The 19,649-nt window shown below is 32.5% G+C and overlaps 1 protein-coding gene across 1 annotated transcript in view; it reads left to right on the top strand.

Moving 5' to 3' along the window:
- RyR (Ryanodine receptor) overlaps positions 1–19,649 on the top strand; it is a 1,110,242-nt gene that overhangs the window by 1,008,433 nt on the left and 82,160 nt on the right. The window contains exon 47 of the mRNA XM_089598062.1: positions 12,486–12,897. Coding sequence (XP_089454188.1) covers positions 12,486–12,897 — 412 coding nt within the window. The remainder of the gene's footprint in view (positions 1–12,485; positions 12,898–19,649) is intronic.

Genomic DNA, 19,649 nt, shown 5'->3' on the forward strand with positions numbered 1-19,649 from the left:
ACGTGCAACACGTACATACGTATACAAAGTACATACGTATAATTTGCCTCTAGCACAGGTGCAGCTGTTGTTTATCTCTTTTTTGCTCTTTTCTTCATACTTATACCTCAGCTTGAGCAAGCGCATTAGCCTAATGCTTAGCCGTAACGTAGAAATATACATACAAACATACCTATAATATACGTATACATGTATAGGTATAGTTCCAGCATGAGGGTAAGGGAGCGAGTAGCACACATGCAAGAAAAAGAGAGATGGAACAGTAGACAGTAGAGCGGCATGCACTGCAAAAGAGAGAGACGGAATGGGTTAGAGTGCATAAGAGAGGAGATTGAGGAGAGGGCTTGGGCCGCAGGGTGGATGGCTACGTTTTTTCGTAACGCATTTCCCCTCATGCGGCTGTTCACGGCCCAACTTGAGAAGTTCACTTCAAAAAAATGATTCTTATCAGTTTTTTGCATTTCGTTAAAAAAATTCAAATAAACCAATTACAACTTGACTAAACTCATTTTGTAGATTTTTTAAATTTCTACAAGTTCTTCTTAAGATATTTTTTTCTAAATAGTCAAGAAAAAATCATAATTGCGAAAAAGTACGTTTTCGTAACTGGACCGGAAAATTTAAAAAAACCTGCACTAGCTCAGCTGTTGAATTGTGGGTTCATCTTACAAATATATAAAGTTATATAAACTATGTTGCTCTGATAACCAAATAGTAACATTAGAAAAGACATTTTTCTAATTAAATTTTTTTTGTCAGTTTTAAATATTTATAGTTCTAAAAAGTTGCCCTTTACATTTATTGTAACGTTAGAAAGTACAAATCAACAGCCCATTAGGGTCAGCGATTATTTCATGGTGGAAGAAACGCACTCAACATAATTATATTTTTCCACTTTCTGCAGCTCATTATTCGACAAAATAAACTGCATGGATTTCAAACAAAGATGTTTTTTATAAGAATAGTTTTGTTCCGACAAGTATCAGAAATAGATATCAAATTTTTTAATTAAAATATTTTATATTACATGTCAACACTCTGTGGTGTTCCATTTAGTAAATTTTAGGTGAATTGACACAGAGGACCGCTAGTTAAGAGTACATTGGAGATGAACTTTAATCTCTCAAAATATTTTGGTTGACAGTTATTTTTTTTTTAGCAAACCCCTTTTATTTCCCAGTCTTTTTTTTAAGATAATACTTTTAACCTTTAGTGGATAGTATATGTTCCAAAGTTTAATTTTATGTTGGGCAAAAGTGGATTTGCAAAAATGTACATGTAAATTTGAATGTAATAAACGTAAAAGCTGACGCCAGAAGACACAAGAACCCGTCAATCCTGATTTATAAATGTATAAGTGTATTCATGAGAGTGTCTCACTATGTATGTACTATTAATTGGTAATGTACATCATCGTCATACAAACAGTAATACATACTAAAATAGATAAACTAATACATCCACGCCGTTTGTTCTTTATTTTTTATTTTCCATAAAAAAAGTATTCATACTATTTGATTAGTACTATAAGAAACTAGATACCTTGCAGAGTATTCGTTAATTTTTTTCAACATATAACTAATATACTAATGAGTACTTATGAGTTAAACACCAACACATTTTTTTTAATCAAGAAAGCAGACGTTTTTAAGCTAGGTTAGTATAGCAGACTATATTATAGTTTCTCATGCACGTAGATCCCAATCAGAGTTATAATGGGTTAGCCACTTTAGTTAATGGGGTCTTCACTAGGCTATACCTAGTTTTTACCCCATTAGACGCATCACAGAGTGAACTGGAGGTCCATCGTAGGCTGCCCCAATACCTAAGGCTGTTAAGAGCAGTATATATGTCCGAGTATGGACAACGTATGATCATAATTTCGTCCTTTTTTTTTTTTTTATTTAAAGTAGCGAGGAGGAGAAAATCTTCATATCTACCTACCTGTGTGCCTACCGAATAAAAACTAACCTCCACGCATGAGACAGGTCCGTTAGGACCACTCCCCTAGTAGACAAAAGGGCAAAGGAGAAGAGCAAAATGGTAAATAACGGAGAATTTTGAAAAGAAGGCATGGTGCTTGCCATTGCAGTTTGCACAGCGAGGGGTGACTTGGTCCTAGTCCTTTTTTGGACAAGTACGGGTGGCGTAGTTTGAGCTGCAGGAACCACAAAAAAAGGCCACACGGCAGTAGGCTGCCGTGTGATCGAATTTTTGCCAGCGACGGCACTGGGGAATGTCGTTTGACTTGCGCTTCTGTTCTACTCTAACAGAAGTGCCTCCAAGAGACCTGATGTTGTAGATGTCGTGGGATCTGACGCATCCAGGTACACAGTGACTAATGAACAGGTTCGGGCACCTTTGGTCATGCGATAGACACGACGGACGAATGGTACTTTTCCCTGGATCATCTCCAGGATTTCTGCTTCCGTGTAGCCGATGTTGACTTCACGGATGATGGCTATCATTTCACGGTCCTCGTAAAGCTGATGGGTGGTAAACTCGACCTTTTTTTCGCCAAGGTAGTAGACGAGATAATTTCGTCCTTCTGTACGGTCGATAAACTCTACGACACTGTGTCACACGTATTATTAAGCATACAGATGCTCCTTATAAGAGTTATGTACATACCATCCTAGAAACTCTTAAACGATATTGGTCATCAAAAAAATTAGGACTATGGACTAAAAAAATATTAAATTTTTAGCAATACCATTGAACCAATGACTTATAAAATTGCTTGGGAGCACGATGAGATCATTTTGAGAAAGCAGGCGAAGCCTTGGTGACCACGTTACTATTTACTTTAGATTTGCATACTTAAATTTTTAAATATTAAAACACAAATATTTTTGCCAGTATGCCTGATGTATTTTAGTTTTATTTAGTTTCTTTACTTCTATTTAAAAGCTTCACCGACAAATATAGGCAAGATAACCGTTAAAACAACAAAAAAGGGGCATTTATATCTCGAAATGCTCAAAGCAAGACTTTTTCATAGCTCAGTATTCGAGAAATAAACTTACCGTTAAGTTAGCTGCAAGCCAAATTTTTTCAAAAAAATACATTATTTTGCAAGGTGTATTATTAACACTAAGCAGGACTGCCAGTAGTGTGATATCGACTACAGGAACTTTCTAATTTCATGGTAGATATCACACAAGGTTTTGAGTAGCTAAGAAGGTAGGTACAGCGCTTGATTCCCGCCTGGAGGGCTTGGGTTCAAGACTCCGTTTTATTTTGTCACTTTCTCCTGGGTAACTAAATGGTGTTTTTTATATAACTTTATCACTAGGATATCAAATAAGTGGGTAACTGGTTGGAGAAATCGTCTACTGTGGCTTTGGCTCACTTAATACGAGAGCCAGTATCCTACAAGATGGCAGCGCACTAGGTTCTCTGACAAGACAAGAGCTTGAAAGTGCACGTTCTTCAGCAAAAAAAAAAAACAACAACAAACCAGGGGGGATAAATGGGTCATGGGACCCACGGTAAGAACAAAGTTCTTTGAACATGACGAGTATGAAAACACAATTTCTCAGGTAACAAGGGGGTCGCCAGACCCATTGAAAGAACGAAGCTCTATAAACGTTTATACTGCATTCATGTAGTTCACTAAACAAAAACTTGAAAAACGAATGAAAAAAAAAATAAAAAAAATAGTTCAGTACTCACGATGGTTGAACTTCGTGAGTACTGTATTTATGCACGACGTTCTCACGAAGTTCAACCATCGTGAGTATTGAACCATTTTTTTTATTTTTTTTTTTATTCGTTTTTCAAGTTTTTGTTTAGTGAACTACATGAATGCAGTATTAACGTTTATAGAGCTTCGTTCTTTCAATGGGTCTGGCGACCCCCTTGTTACCTGAGAAATTGTGTTTTTATACTCGTCATGTTCAAAGAACTTCGTTCTTACCGTGGGTCCCATGACCCATTTATTCCCCCTGGTTTGTTGTTGTTTTTTTTTTTTTTATTTTTTATTTTTTTTTTTTCTTTATTTCTTGTTTTATTTATTTTTTTTTTCATTTCTTGTTTTATTTTTTTTCATATTTCATTTTAGTATATTTTTTTTATTTTTTTGTATTTCCTTTATTGAATTTCTTTCTTATTTTCATATTTATTCTTTTTTTTTTCATTCCTTTTTTTTTATATATCATTCTTTTTTTTCATATTTAATTTTATTACTTTTTTTTCATTCTTTTGTATTTCCTTTATCTCTTTTTTTTATATTTTTCTATTTATATTCATTCTCTTGTATTTCCTTTATTTTATTTCTTTTCACATATTTCATTTCATTATTTTTTAATATATTATTTTATTTGTTCAAATTTCATTTAATTTCATTATTATTTTTTTTCATATTTCATTTTTTCATATTTCGTTTCTTTTTTTTTTCATATTTAATTTTATTATCTTTTTTCATTTATAACAGTAATTATTAGCATTACTGTAATGCCAAAAAAACCTCAGGTTCAATGAAAATACAAATATTTAATGCGTAATAACGCGCCTTATTATATTTAATCTACATAACCATATTTGTGCTAATTAAATCTAAGGTACAGGACTTACATGCAGTAGGTCGAGGGTTCAAATCTCTTTATTGGAAAATGTTTTTTTTTTTTTTTTTTTTTTTTTTAGAATTGTAAAAGAAAAAAAAAATCTAAGTGAAAGAAAAATTACTGTGGGGAAATAAAATTAAAATTTGTTAAAAAATTAATTGCTTGGGAGTGTGAGGTAGAATGGTAGGTAAAGGTGTGCAGAAGAGTAACACGGCACGGGGTTGACAGATATACATATATAGTTAGGAGAGGGGAAGTGTGTAGAGAACACTTGGTTAGGGGGGACGGGGTGAGGGGAAAAACTTGAGAGGAAGAGATTTCTGATTCAAAAAAAAAAAAATCTGTCGGTTTTAAAATTCCAGCCCCCCGAGTAACGCGACATAAAGGACTTCGTTTTCAAAAATTTAAGGACTTGTACCTTTCAAAATAGTATAAGTTAGGTGCTACCAAAGTGCTACCAAAAAAGTTCTATTATAATGTAAGCATCTCTACTAAAAATAACATAATGTATAGGTTATGAGACGTTGAAGAGACAGTCTTAACACTACTTATCTCGTAATATTGATGCTTTCAAGAGATATTGCAAGTACCATCTTGTTTTATTTCAAGGAAAAAAATTACTATGGATAAGTAACAAGAATTTGCTTTTCATCCAAAACTTGCAACTTAATACTTTTGTGCGAGTGTATTTGTTTGTTTCAGAATTATGTATGTTTCTTATTCATGAGGTAGGTGTTGTGTGGTTGTGACACTGCATAAAATTGTTTCTTTTAACGTCTTTGCTGATAAAAAGAGTCAAATTTAATTGTTACTCGTTTAATTACCCCTTGAAATTTCACTTGTTATTACTGATGACTTGTTCGAACCAAATCTTATAAGTAACTCCAAGTGGAAGTCCAAATATATTTATAAGTGTGTTTACAGAAGGAATTACGAATGTCATTTAAAAAAAATGCTAAGAAAGAAACTGTTGACAAAATGTGTTGGACGCTTACGCTACATAAATTTGTGTCATACGAAATCAAAAACTAGTGTGTATTTGACATTGATGTAAAGTAAGGACAGCTTATAGTTTAAAGTGTACTATTGATTATAAAATTAGTTTTTGGTTATATGAAGACGTCATATTATTCTTGCTTGTAACTCTTCATTCTGTGGTTTACATTAGCTTTCTTGAGCAAGGGACAGTGAGATTTACAAAATGAAGATTGACACCAATTGCGATTGCACGAACAAAAGCCTCATAGTGACATCAGCCTTTAACCACTAGCGTTACGTACTAGCTCTACTCACAATACGAGCTTACTTTTCAATGGTAACTATCATTATTACAAACTAATGTTTAATTATCAAAACAGATAAATCTCACAGTATTTATACAGAAAATTTTGTTATGAAAAAAATATATCAGTTTTAGGAGTAGGAGTAATCGATGATCACAAACTTTAGTTCTGATTAAGCTCTGAAATTATTTTTCTTTGTAATTTGTTGAGTTAGTCTGGAGCCCCTTGTGTTGTATCCTAGATAAATAAAAATTCTGCAGTTCTATTTTATAGGACAATTAACTTACAATTTAATAAGTTTATCGAAAGTTTCTAAAGTAACTGATTTTTTGTATAAAAATCACGAATACTGACTTTTTAATGACAACAGTATTTTTAAAGTAAATAAATTCAATGACCATAAATGAATTATAATATCATTATCAAATAAATAATTTTGTAACTGACTAATCATAAAATTTATATATTTCAAAAGTACTTACTGTTGTGATAGAAATTACAGTATTCTTGATGATGTTTGAAAACTTAGTTTCTGTAGAAACTTTGCCTAAGCTTAGTAAATCAGTAATTGATTAGATTATTAGACAACCAAATTCTTAAGACCAGTCATGATACGTCAATTCATCACAAATGATTTTGGTTTTTGATAGAATGAAATGGATCATGATAATTTACGACAGCCCAAGACAATGATATTACTTTTCATTGGCATTTTACGAATGATGTTGATTATTAACATCAAGAAATAATAGCGTTAGCGTTCGTACACAGTCTTGAGTCGTGATTTTTTTCTGTAGCTGCTACAAATCCTGTTTATTTTCATTGCCACTTGTAGACTATATAAGCTTCCGTCAGGGATGTTGATATTTCTTTTTGCTAGCTTTGTATCGCTCTTTTCTAGGAACAACATTCGTTTTACCGAACTGCCAATCGAACACAAGTTTTAAGTGTACTTTTCCTTTAGGCTTATTTAGTATTCAGGTTTATTCTCGTTATTTTTTCTGGACCTGTCTTTTCTTTTTTTTTTTTTTTTGTACTTTTTCTTCCTTGGGCGTTTTTAAGGAGCTGGTGTGCCCTCGGTCAGAAAAGTAGAATTCGCCACATAAGTGCCATCGTTACATGGCTACATTACGTCTCTCAGACCCTATTTTACAGGTTCTTTGGGCTGCAAAATAGCCTTAAAGACGATGTGTGCTCACGGTGTGCTCATAGGCGCAAAATTTTACTCTGTACCTACGGCAAGAGAAATATTATACACACCTATCACCTCACTCATATTATAAATCACCTTAATTACCAGCTTATTCTTCAAACATGTGCTTTATAAGTCCAAATCACTCAGCACTTTTCACACGTATACAGCCAGCTTTTTTTGTACTGATTTTCAGGAAAGTTTGCAATTACGTATAAACCATTTATTAGGTACTATATTATTGCAGACCTGGGGAAGACAGAGTCTTATGCTTTGAAAATCTCTCACACACTTCTAGAAATACCTTATAGTGTAAAGTATGATTATTGGTGTGGATAAATATATCATGAAGATTTAGTGTACATGTAGTCTTAGCTATAGTAAGTATTGCTTAATACATCTTCATACTGTTATGATTCAGACAGAACTGAAAATTGGCAGTTTTATCTCATATTACCAGAGAAGAATGAGTAGTTCAATAAAAGTAAGTCCTCCTAGCTAAATGATGTTATTGTCATTATTAAGTTTATTTATAATAATATTAATAATTTTTTCTATTCAGCCTATCATAACACTGGTACAGTTTTATCAAACATAAAAGAAGTCTATATTAATTTTTTTCTACTCCCTCTTTTATTGCTTTCTGCAGCTAATAAAAGCTGCATTATTTTGACATTAACTGAAATTACTTTCTTACTATAAGTAAGTTTTGATATCAAATCGTGTTATGTGAGGTGCAATCTTAAATTAAAAACTTGTTGATTACACTTTCATATAATTTTTAGTTTTTTTTTTCATTTTGATGGACCATAATTTTTCTGTGTTTTTTAGAACAGCAAGTGAAAAATCGTTACCAGTACTTGGTAGAATAAAAGACTATTGAAAAACAAGTGATAGTAAGAAAGACTGAGATTTCTAGCTAGATTATGCATTGAAGCTGAATAAACAAAAATCAAATTTATGATAGACTTATTAATAACTTTGCTGCAAAAAAATTTAGAAAAGTCTTCTTATAATTGATTCTATTTTAATAATAAAAGTACACAAAACTTTCTTTGTAAGTTCTTTGAAATGAATTTTACTGCATGATAGTTACGTATATATTAGCAAAACGTATTCCACATAAAATAAAATTTAATATTAAAGAACAAATAATATTTCTGTTGACATATATTTTCCTATATTATATAGTTGTGTGGTTTCAGGGTAAGTTTAAGCTCCCCTGCACCCCCCACCCGCTCCTCCAGGCTTTTCCTTAGCTTCCTCCTAAAATAAAGCAAAGCTCGTACTCTTTTTGCCGTAAATAGAACTCCGATAATTTTAAGTCAACTTCCCCACACCTACAAACTCTTCCCTGCTCTTTCCAGCTGCCCTTCTGACTACCCCAGCTCCCCCTCATTAAATTATTCTATAATATAAATTTTTTTGGCAAGGTGGTCAACACCCCCCTGCTAAATTTTTTTGGCCCCCTGACAGCCCCCATAGAAAATAAAGGGAAAGTTTTTTGTTTTCTTTGTTATCCATATAGACTTTATTAGTTTTCATCAAAACTTTAAATAAGTTACTTTGCTTTGCATAAATACAATGTTTTGATATTCTTCAATATCTAATTTTTTTTTTTGTATATGTTTTATAGTAATAATCTGCTTTTGTATAAATTAATTTTTATTATTTAACTGCCAAAAATTTAATAAAATCAAACACAACACTATTGTAATTAAAAGTGATATCGTTGTTTATTTTTATTACATATCTTTCAATGCCCTTTCAAGTATTTTTCTTTATGTATTCTTTTCACAATTTTGACAAATTTTTATTCGATCTTTTTTTGGTGACGTATCATATGTCCCACTATTATTGCTTAAATGTCGGTTACATTGGAAATCACTTTTAAAACCACACTGTTGTATTTCGTATCACCTTTTAATGTTTACTCTTCTTATCTCACATTATAAAAAGATAAATGCACAAGCCAAAGCTGTCAAAAGTTTGGTCTCTCTAATAAATACGTATTTCAATTTTCAACTTTTGCGACTACAAAAATTTCGATCACTTCCGTCAACCCCTAGCCCCAGCACTAATTTTTTGAACTATTAATTGACGACGGATGTCTTGTAAGTGGAAAATCGTTTATATTATATATTAAGTTTACGAGCCACATTAGTCTTCCGAATTTCGAAATGTCACTCGATGGAAGACTGTGCCTACTACTCGGTTGCCTCGAGTGCTAGCTACTTGAATTTCGGGAAGTAGCTGCTCAACAGTGATAAGGGAGCTGTTCCTTTACTTCAGAGAGGCAGCTCCTCAAAACTTTTCTCAGTGTATATTTGATGCCATTTATGATGTATAAAACACCTTTCTTACATTTTCGATAATTTATGACGTGTATCTCTTGTCATAAACCACAACTCTATGGGTGTGTTCCAGTAACGCTCTCCGACAACTTACCGACAACTTAATTATGTCTTACGATATCTTGCGTCATGTTTAAGTTGTCGGTAAGTTGTCGGAGAGCGCTACTGGAACACACGGCACGTCACTTACCTACCCCAGCTGTAACCCTATTGACTTGAACCTAATATCTTAGGGTACGACAAATCATTTGCTAAAAATTTATTAAGTTATTTTCTTAGTTTTTAGCTCTGGCACAGTACTTTTAATTCATGAATTTAACGATGTATAAACAGATCAAGTTAAAATTTGTCGATAAAACCGCTTCATTCTAGCACAAAAATAATAGCAGACAACATGCATGGGGAAGCATCGGGTCCGTTCCCCCAGTGTGATTTGCTGAGAGCAAAGAATGCGCTGATTGGTTGGTAACAGCCAGGGTCTAATTGAAAAAGATAAGGGTCACCTTATAAAGTGTAGTAAAGTCTTAGAAATGTTTCTCAGACCTCCATAATATAGTGAACTTCAAGGGAGTAAGCAGCAGAACCACCGTCATTTGTGCAAAATTAACAAGGCGTATATATTTATTAGGGTGGTCATTGAAAATTAAATTTTTTAAGCGCCCAAAAAAAAATTTTCTTTTGATAAAAAACTACGGGGAGAATTTTCTTTTTAAAAAAAAAAAAATAATAATACGTGCCACTGGCCAATTTAAGCTTATTTTTCGATAAAATTTCAGTTTTTTTCAATATATTCTGAAGATTCAAGTTTTAATCAAAAATGATGTAAACGTGTTTGTAGGATAATAAATTTTCTACATTTTCGTGTCTTTCGATTTTGGATGAAGTTAATATAATATATTTTATTTTTCATAATTTAGGAAAAATAAATTTTTTAGTCTTCAAAATGATGATCAAAAAGTGGTTATGAATTCATTAATGAGATGACTCGGATCAGTACTAACTTCATTAAAAATTGGAAGACACTACTATGTAGAGAATTTAATATCCTACAAGCACGTTTTCATCATTTGTGATTAAAACTCGAATCTTCATAATATATTTTAAAAAACTGCAATTTTATCGAAAAATAAACTTCAATTGGCCGGCGGCATGTGTGATTATTTTTTTTTTTTTTCAAAAAAGAGACTTTCCCCCGTAGTTTGTCGTCAAAAGGAAAGCTTTTTTTGGGTGCCTGAAGAATTTTAATTTTCAACGACCACCCTTATGTTTATACATGTACTTAACAGCAAAGAACTAGTGGAATCCTGTATTAAAGTTGATGGTTAGTTAATGATATTGATTTAAAAATAAAGTCAAGTTTTTTGAGAGACTGCCGTTAATTCAATATAAATAAAGTTTTATAAGAGCTTGTAATTGATCTATTAATCAAAAATAAAACAAAAGTGGTCGTAAAAATTTTTCTCCTGCAGATCTAGCAGGGCCCAAAAAGTTTTAGATCATTATGATCACGGACAATGCGAAAAAAGTATTTTAACAGTTAAAAACCCATTTTAAATGTTTGCCCATTTTAGCCCTTGATATATAATGAGTTTAGTAGAATAACCTGTATACATACAAGATTAAATTAATAAAAGTATTTTGTGTCAAATGTTTTTGTATTTTCGTGAAAAAGCATCTTCTCATACTATGACAAAAACCATGCAGTCCTAAGAACCACAGAGAGACACAATTTCCCTGTACCCAATTTTAAAAATTAAAAGTTTGACTGTAGGGGGTTGGCGTGTGGAGCACGTAGGGAGTAAAGCCCCACCACTATATATGTAAAGAGAAGTTCTTTACATAAAACTTGCAATAGCCACCCACCTGTGAGCTTGCCGCTCCTATGTTATTGCGTTGTTGATGTAGGTCATAGTTCGTCTCTGTTTACAGTACTGTGTTTAAGTCCAAATCTTTTATTACAAAAAAAGTAAGATTGTGCTTAAATAAAATGATTTTTATTGCTTCTGCTGCAATGTAAATAAAATTTTCTTTTAGTAAAAATCTGAAACTTTAATCACATAGCAAAAATTTTTATATTAAGATTCTAAATTCAAGACACCTTATTTTACTGCTTGACCTATATTGTGACAAAGCTTATGTAAATTCGTTTTGTTAAACGATCCTCGCAACCAACTATCATCATTTGACATTACCGATCACATTATTTTAATAATTTTTAGGAAGTTCACTCGCTTAGAGAATTAACATCAATATATTGATAATACTTCAAACAGAAATAAATAAGTGTATGAAAACCTTTGATTTAAATTTTAAGTCTCTTCATAGCTTGTAAAGTGAGATATTGATAATCTTATTTTGGAACTTTTAACGTGCAGTCTTGTGAGAATCAGTATTTTTCTAATACATAATCTGCAATATCTCGATAATTGACGTCAAGAGTTCAAGAGTTGATTGAAAATTTTTTTGAAAAGAGCTAAAAATTTCGTGATTACGTAGTTATAGTCTGATCTTCATTCTTAGTTTATAAAATGAGCAATATATTAGTGAATAAAATATTTCTCCTTTGACAGCTACTGTTAGTACGTCACTCTATATATTTATATATAGTCATACAGGCTGCTTACACAGCTGATCTTGTGCATTAAAAATGTTGGGTACAAGTGAACCTCTTTAAGGAATGTATCGATACTTCAACTTGACTTTCAAAATATAACAAATGATATAAAATTAATTTTTAAATATAATGGTATATAAAACATATTTAAATTGATGTGTAAGAAGTCTCTTTAATTTTAAGCCACAGAAGAAGTAGGAAAGTCAGTCTAGTCTAAAGAAATTAAGGAGGGCTTAATTTTAACACTTATTATTACAAAATTATATTTATGAGGCAACTATCTTATAAATAGGAGATTTATAAGGAAAAAAAAAAAAAAAGAAAATGTTAATTAAATGAGATTTGTATTTTTGCTATTTTGTTTTCAGATATTCTACTCTTATATCGATTCAGTAATTTTATCATTATAACTAACTATTTCAAACAAAATTTATAACTGAAAATTATAACATCAATTATTTCTTTGGTATTGTACAGGAGCAAGAGATTGAAAAACAAAAACTCCTGTTTAACCAAGCACGCTTAGCTGACCGTGGAGTGGCAGAGATGGTTCTCTTGCATATTTCGGCATGCAAAGGCATTCCTAGTGAGATGGTTATGAAGACGCTACAACTGGGTATCTCAATATTAAGAGGTGGCAATATTGATATTCAGAAGGGAATGTTAAACCATCTGAAAGAAAAGAAAGATGTAGGCTTCTTTACGTCAATAGCAGGTCTGATGAACAGTTGTAGTGTTTTGGATCTTGACGCTTTCGAAAGAAATACTAAAGCTGAAGGTCTGGGAGTTGGGTCAGAAGGTGCAGCTGGAGAAAAAAATATGCATGATGCCGAATTTACTTGTGCATTATTTAGATTTATTCAATTGACTTGTGAAGGCCACAATCTTGGTAAGCTATAGTTACTTATTCTTATAATTGTATATTTTTTTTTTTTTTTTAACGAGTATGCTGCTTCTACTAACGCACATTGCACTTTAAGATTAGTTAAGTTAATGATAGATGATAAATGATTATAGTAGCGAATGACAGAAACTAACGAAGTCTCTATTTAAGAATGATAATACAATTTAATAACTGTTAGCAATAGTTACAATTAGTGATCATTATTTTATTACTTTAATCTGAAAATATATCTGAGGTAAGAAAAATTACTATAATTGCTTTCAAAATGCTACAAAAGTCATGAACACAATCATCAAGCACCTTATTCACAAAAAAAGAGAAATTGGTGATATTATCATGGTACAAAATATCTGGTGACAAAATTTATTCTTCAAACGAATCTCATAGTACACTTCTAATTAATTAAACAACGTCCATTGGCACTAATTAAAGAAAATGTAATGAATTGAAAGAAAATTTATTAAAAAATAGAAAATAATGATGAGGTATCGGTCTCGAGCCCTGAAAAGAAGTGAGACTTAGGAACTATTTACTACTGAACTCAAGATCTTAGGAAGTATACGTACACTGAGAGATTAGTGAAACGCCCTCTTTCCTTCAGGTGGCATGGCTGAGCTACCACGTACGTTGGGATGAGAGACGACCCAGAGTGGGACGCCAGGCGCTCCACTCTTGCAGCACAAGCAACATTAGATGTACCCACAGTAGCTCGCGTGCCGAGCGTCTAGTATAATATATTATAATGCACACTTGACGCGCACATGTGTATGTAACGTGTATGTGTGCATACGTATTCAGATGTATATATGTATATTATTAAATGCGTTTATATGTATGCACGTTTATGAATCGTGTCACTTTAAAATATATTAAAAATAATACGGTGTGTTCTAAAGTTAATCAATTTATTTGAAAAGTAACATATTCTGTATTATTATGTGCCACTTATTACGTTATTGTAAATGACACTGGTAACTTATACAGTATAATAATTTACGATCTAGTTTTATATAAACTAAATATCATAAGAATTTAAAATTAAAGATTATTTTTTATCATAGTTCGTTTAAATAAAAATCTATATTTTACAGTTTGAAGAGATAATTTTTTTTTAAGAAAACACAATCATAAGGTTAATATGTATGAATGTTTTGAGAAATAATATAAAACATTTTGAATTTTGTTACTTTAAAAATCATTTTTTTTTAAGTCAACACCCTCTTAGCTTTTTATTGCTTTTGTTTTCGATTTCTGAGTCCAAAAAATTTATTACAAAAAAGATGAGCTATTCAGGATCTTCATAAATACGTGTATATACATATATACTTTCAATATACACACGGCTGTAGTTATTATTTTCGTGACAGAGTAACGCACAGGTAGCACCTATACAGTGAATAGTATATATAGATATGTCCAGTACTGATGTGCTATTTATCATATACATACATTATTATCTATAAGATACAAGTAACTTATCTAATAGATAGTATTAATAGCTTGTGTCGTAAACATATACTGCACCACGAACCGGAACAGACCATGCACTAGATACCGGGACAACTGCTGTACTGTATAGATAGTACTGCTGCTGTACTACGGTGGTCCACCTAGCGTTGAAAGTGGCTCGCCAGCTGTCCCACTGCCTGGGTCGGTATAGGCGTACGTTACATTAGGACTCTATCTGACCGTGCGAGGACAGAGGGCGTTTCACTAATCTCTTAATGTAGTTAAAATTGGCATTGCTCATAAATTAAAAATTAATCCTTTTTTTAATAAAAATCCTTAATCTTAGTTGAATTTCTTACCCCAAAATTTTTGATGCCGTTTTCATTGCAAAAAAAGTTATAGCAAATGAAAAAAACTAGATTTTGTTCCCTGGAGCCAAAACGCTTTCTATTGGTTGAGACCGTTGTGATGTCACAAATATATATACAGCTTTCCCTTGAGGAAAAAACACAAAATATGTGGTAATATATTTATTTTATTATGTTATTAGCATTTTTTCTAACTAACTTGTGATAAGGAGTCGAAGAAACGTACAAGAGGCAGATAATTTTATTTGACAAATCTGTAATAAGAGCAAAAATAGAGATCATAAGAGTTGCTCAACCTTAGAGTTATAAAAATGAGCTTATTATATATCTATACACATTATTTAATGGCTAATAAATAAAAAGCCAATTTTACGAAAGATGACTCAAAAAATCTTCCAGTAGTTAATGAGGCGATGACTTTTAACTGAATCATATGTCATGATTGTATGTAATGCAGGAGGAGTAAAAAGATTTACTGTATGTAAGTGTGTTAAGTTTTATTGTATTTACTTATATAGAACATTAGTCATTCCCTTAAATATAGATCTGTGATAGAAGGTTATGGGAATAGTGCTGTAAGTATTACGTATGTAATAAGAGAGGTTACTTATGTATCCATAATTCTGGTAAGTTCCGGTTTGGTCAGGACCCACATTTACAAACAGAACAACTGTGCTCATATGTCAGAATTTACGTTACCATACATATATATCTTCCTAAAATATATAGTTGTTTGCGTGGGGCATACCACTTAAAACCTACTGACCACCCCACGTACCTCTACGAACCTCCGCAGGATTTTTTTTGGATTTCATCTGGAAAAGCATGTAATAACGAGTAATTGTGGGAGTTGGTAAGCAAAGGGGATTAGAACTCTATTATCACATGTATAAGAGTAAACAACTCTTACGATCTCTGTCACATATAGTGCTGGCTTTTAAAAAAAGGTATTCCCACCTGATATGTATTTTAGTCTAACAAACACTTTTTTAATCGATCGAATCCTGAAAAAACAATAAAATCAATAAAAAACGAGTTTTTATGTCCTATCCAGCTGAAGAAAAAGCTGTTTATATATTCATGAAACTATCACGATCTCGACCAATAGTAAGTGTTTTGAGGTCCACTGCTGTAACTTCGTTTTCTTGCACTTTCAATAGTTATTTTCGCAGTGAAAATAGCATCCAAAAGTTCTGGGAAAAAAAATTTTTAAGGTAATAATCTTATAATTTTGAACACCTTTACAGTTTTTCACCTCAAACATTTTTGTAGCGTTTGAAAATCAGTAAAAGTTATTATTTTTCACTCATTTGGCTATTCCTTTTAGATAAAATGTTTTTTTTAACGGCCTTGTCAAAACTAAATTTTTTAGTAAGATACGACCCCGTATGATAGTTTACCTTCTGTTTTGTTTCTTCAACTAAAGCAATAGTTCTTTATGATTGAAGCACTATTATGTCATTAGCAGAAGACATCTCTTCATTATTTAAAAAAAAGTGTAGATCGATATCTTATCACACAACGTTGTAATCGACTGGAATTAGATTGAACGCAGTAAACAGTAGCGTATATTATATGCATCCGTATAAATCCAGTATACTGTTACATATGAGGAAGACACTGATGACAGAGCTGACAAAGTATTGTATCGTGACAAGCTCGTAATTGTATCATATTACAAAGATATATAAAAAAAAATAATGGGAGAGAGCTAGGTGTTACCCTGAATTTCTTTATGTGAGTTTGCTTGCTTAATACTTCTTCGTTTCTTTGGTTAATTCTCCACGTACAACGTGAATTAAGAAGTTTTATTCGAAAAATTCAAAATATTCAATTTCATGTATTAGATATTGCTACTGGTTATGTCAATAGTTAACCTTATATTTATTATAAGAAATACGTCTTTTTGTGTATTTCTGTGAAGCTATATGTCTAAGCTAGCTGCATATCTGGTTGTGTAAACTGTGTGTTTTACAGAAGTCATAAAAAATAAAAGACTACTTATTTTAAATGTTCATGTCCATGCATTTAGAAATCTTTTAATGGTTTTAATTTTCTATTTCTATGTATAATAATGTACCATTTAGAGATACTTAAGAAATTTTGTCTCCTACATAAAACAGTAAGAAGTAAATAGACTTCTAGATGGCAGCTAACAAAAAAATTATTTTTGTACAATGTTGTAAACTTCTTTAAACATTAAAAATTTTCAATCTTTTTATGTTCTGGTAAATAAAAAAAAAATTGTCGTAAAGTTCCACTTGAAATTAGGACAATTCGGGAGCATAAGCTGAAACATATGATGCTCCTCGTGTGAAACACACTGAGTGCATGAAAATACGTGTGTGCTCCACACGTGGGACATCATGTTTCAAATGTAGGACAGAAATTTTAATGATGTTTTATGTAACAGACACAATTCGTTAATGAAGTTTTATCAATAAATAAATTTTATAACACTATAAAGGGATTTAAAAATTAAAATATTAAAGGTAAGAAAAATATCTATGGAAGAATCAAAATTTAGGCAAAATAATTCAAAAATTATAAGAACACACTTGACAAAAACCGTTTTTGAGTTATACTTTTACCTTACGTGTCAGTATCACCAAAAGTACATTCATCTTGTTAATATACCTCGGTTTTTTTATATTTACAGAGATTTCGCGCTCATCAGATTTTGAAAAAATGATTTCTTTGAAACTTTTACTTTATATCGTACTTACTAACCTATATTCTAAGTTTTTACGTAAAAGACCACTAAAATCGAGGAAGGTGAGCAGAAAAATGACCATTAGTTTTACGAATTAGAGAGTTCTGGGACGGCATAAGTTTCGAAAATTTTCATGCAGTAAATGGGGACCAAGTCAATTCAGTATTAAAAAAAAATATTGGATGAAAGTTGTAGAATTACTCTAGTAAGAAGCTCCACCAAAAAAGAGTCTTGAACAAATTAACTCTAAAAATTTGCGAGACTTTACGTTAACCACTGAATCACGACCATTGCCAAGAGCGGCTGTATTGCACTTCTAAGTGCACTATTGTGTCATCAGTTTTTTGCTGGTGTGCCTACTTATGGACGCTGCACACTGGCTTCGCTGGCTAAGCCAAGCCACTTCCATAGCATCTCCTCTGTCCACTTCTGTAATGACACTTTTTTCTACGTTACTTGCTCGGTATTTCTTAAAATTTAAAGAAAAAAATTAAAAATCTTATAAGCAAATGTTTATTCATTCTAAAACTAACAAATTGACGTTAAATAAATATTTATCCATACATAGAAAAACTACTCTGCTAAAATATACTCATTTTGCAGTCTTAAAAGAATCGTTAAACCAACAAATAAGTTTATGTAATAAGGAATTTATTCTATAAACATAAGTAAATAAACACAAGCATCAAATCCTATCAGCACAATTTATGTTTAAAAATACACTGTCCTTTTTAAGTGCGATCATGATCATGTGGTCAAAATCACGCTTCTTTCTTCTAACGGTGTCTAATCGATCTTTGAAACAGTATTTTTTGAGTAAAAACTTCTTTAGGCAGGTTGGGCTTTTTCAGGGGGAAGGTTAAACTACGAGTCCATCCTGTCTTAGTATCGAATCCTGTCATGCTGTAGCGATAAGTATGGTATTTTTTTTATTTTTTATTCATAATAGCCCGAGGGCTCAGGCATGGCATTCTTTTATACAAGCATGGAGTTAATTAGCCATCGGTGCATCTGAGTTACGACCAGATGTTTATATACGTATATAAAAATCTGGACCAACTCAGTCACACCTATGATCACGTTGACGAAGCGTCAGAAAAACAGTTAATCGACCTTCGAGAGTCAAGAGCACAGGCAAAAGGGTCAGACTTGTATGCTGACCAGACGATCAGCCATCCAAGTACTAACCGCCCCAAATGCAGCTTAACCTCAGAGATCGATGCAACTGCAACTCTACATGGAGAGGGAATTCACACGTTGAACGCATGGAGGTTAGCTGGCTTTCAGCGCATGCGGCTTCCCTTGCGTTGAAACCACGAAGTTGTAGCACTGAAAGCATCGAGTATACCTGAGCGGTAAACGCAAGGAGCGTGATGGGTTTGACGCTCGGAATCTGTTGCGTTTGATTGGTGCTCAGCTGAGGGTTATGTATATATATACCAGCTGAGCACCAATCAAACGCAACAGATTCCAAGCGTCAAACCCATCATGCTCCTTGCGTTTACCGCTCAGGTATACTCGATGCTTTCAGTGCTACAACTTCGTGCTTTCAACGCAAGGAAATCCACATGCGCTGAAAGCCAGCTAACCTCCATGCGTTCAACGTGTGAATTCCCTCTCCGTGTACCGTTGTGCCACTGCGACCACTTATAGATATATTATTTTGGTAGCTGTAGGTATGTCTCTGTGTACCTATATATATTTGCTGCTGTGGAAACAATTACATGGAGAGAAAAATTGGACTGACAAAGCTCATGGGTGCATCTCGTTAGACTTTAAAGCAATATTAAACTCTGTGGGCGTGAACCATGAAATTCTCTCAATCCAATTTTTGCATTCACACAGCTTAATACAGCGCCAAGCGATAAAAACTTAAACCATAGAACTGAACAAGCCCAAGGATGTGAGCTCTCTTATAACAATCTTGAGCAGTGTTGAGATATAGTTCAGGGCAGACTTGAGGATTCTCAAGGACCCAACCTTCCTGACAAGGATAATCACTAGATAAAAAAAAAATAGGACCGAACGTGAGGTGCAAAATTCAAATAACGTCTAATAACACAAGCACCTATAACCTGAAGACCCATGGCACTTACTGAGCAATCTGTTAAATAAATAATTAATAATAACAAAAGCACGTATCACCCAATGTCCCAAGGTGCTTACTGGCCACTCAATCAAATAGATACTTATTAATAAATAACACT

This window comes from Copidosoma floridanum, unplaced genomic scaffold (assembly GCF_036245765.1).
Source record: "Copidosoma floridanum isolate Cflo_tuat_1 unplaced genomic scaffold, Cflo_Japanese_pri ptg000004l, whole genome shotgun sequence".
Classification (NCBI taxonomy): domain Eukaryota; kingdom Metazoa; phylum Arthropoda; class Insecta; order Hymenoptera; family Encyrtidae; genus Copidosoma; species Copidosoma floridanum.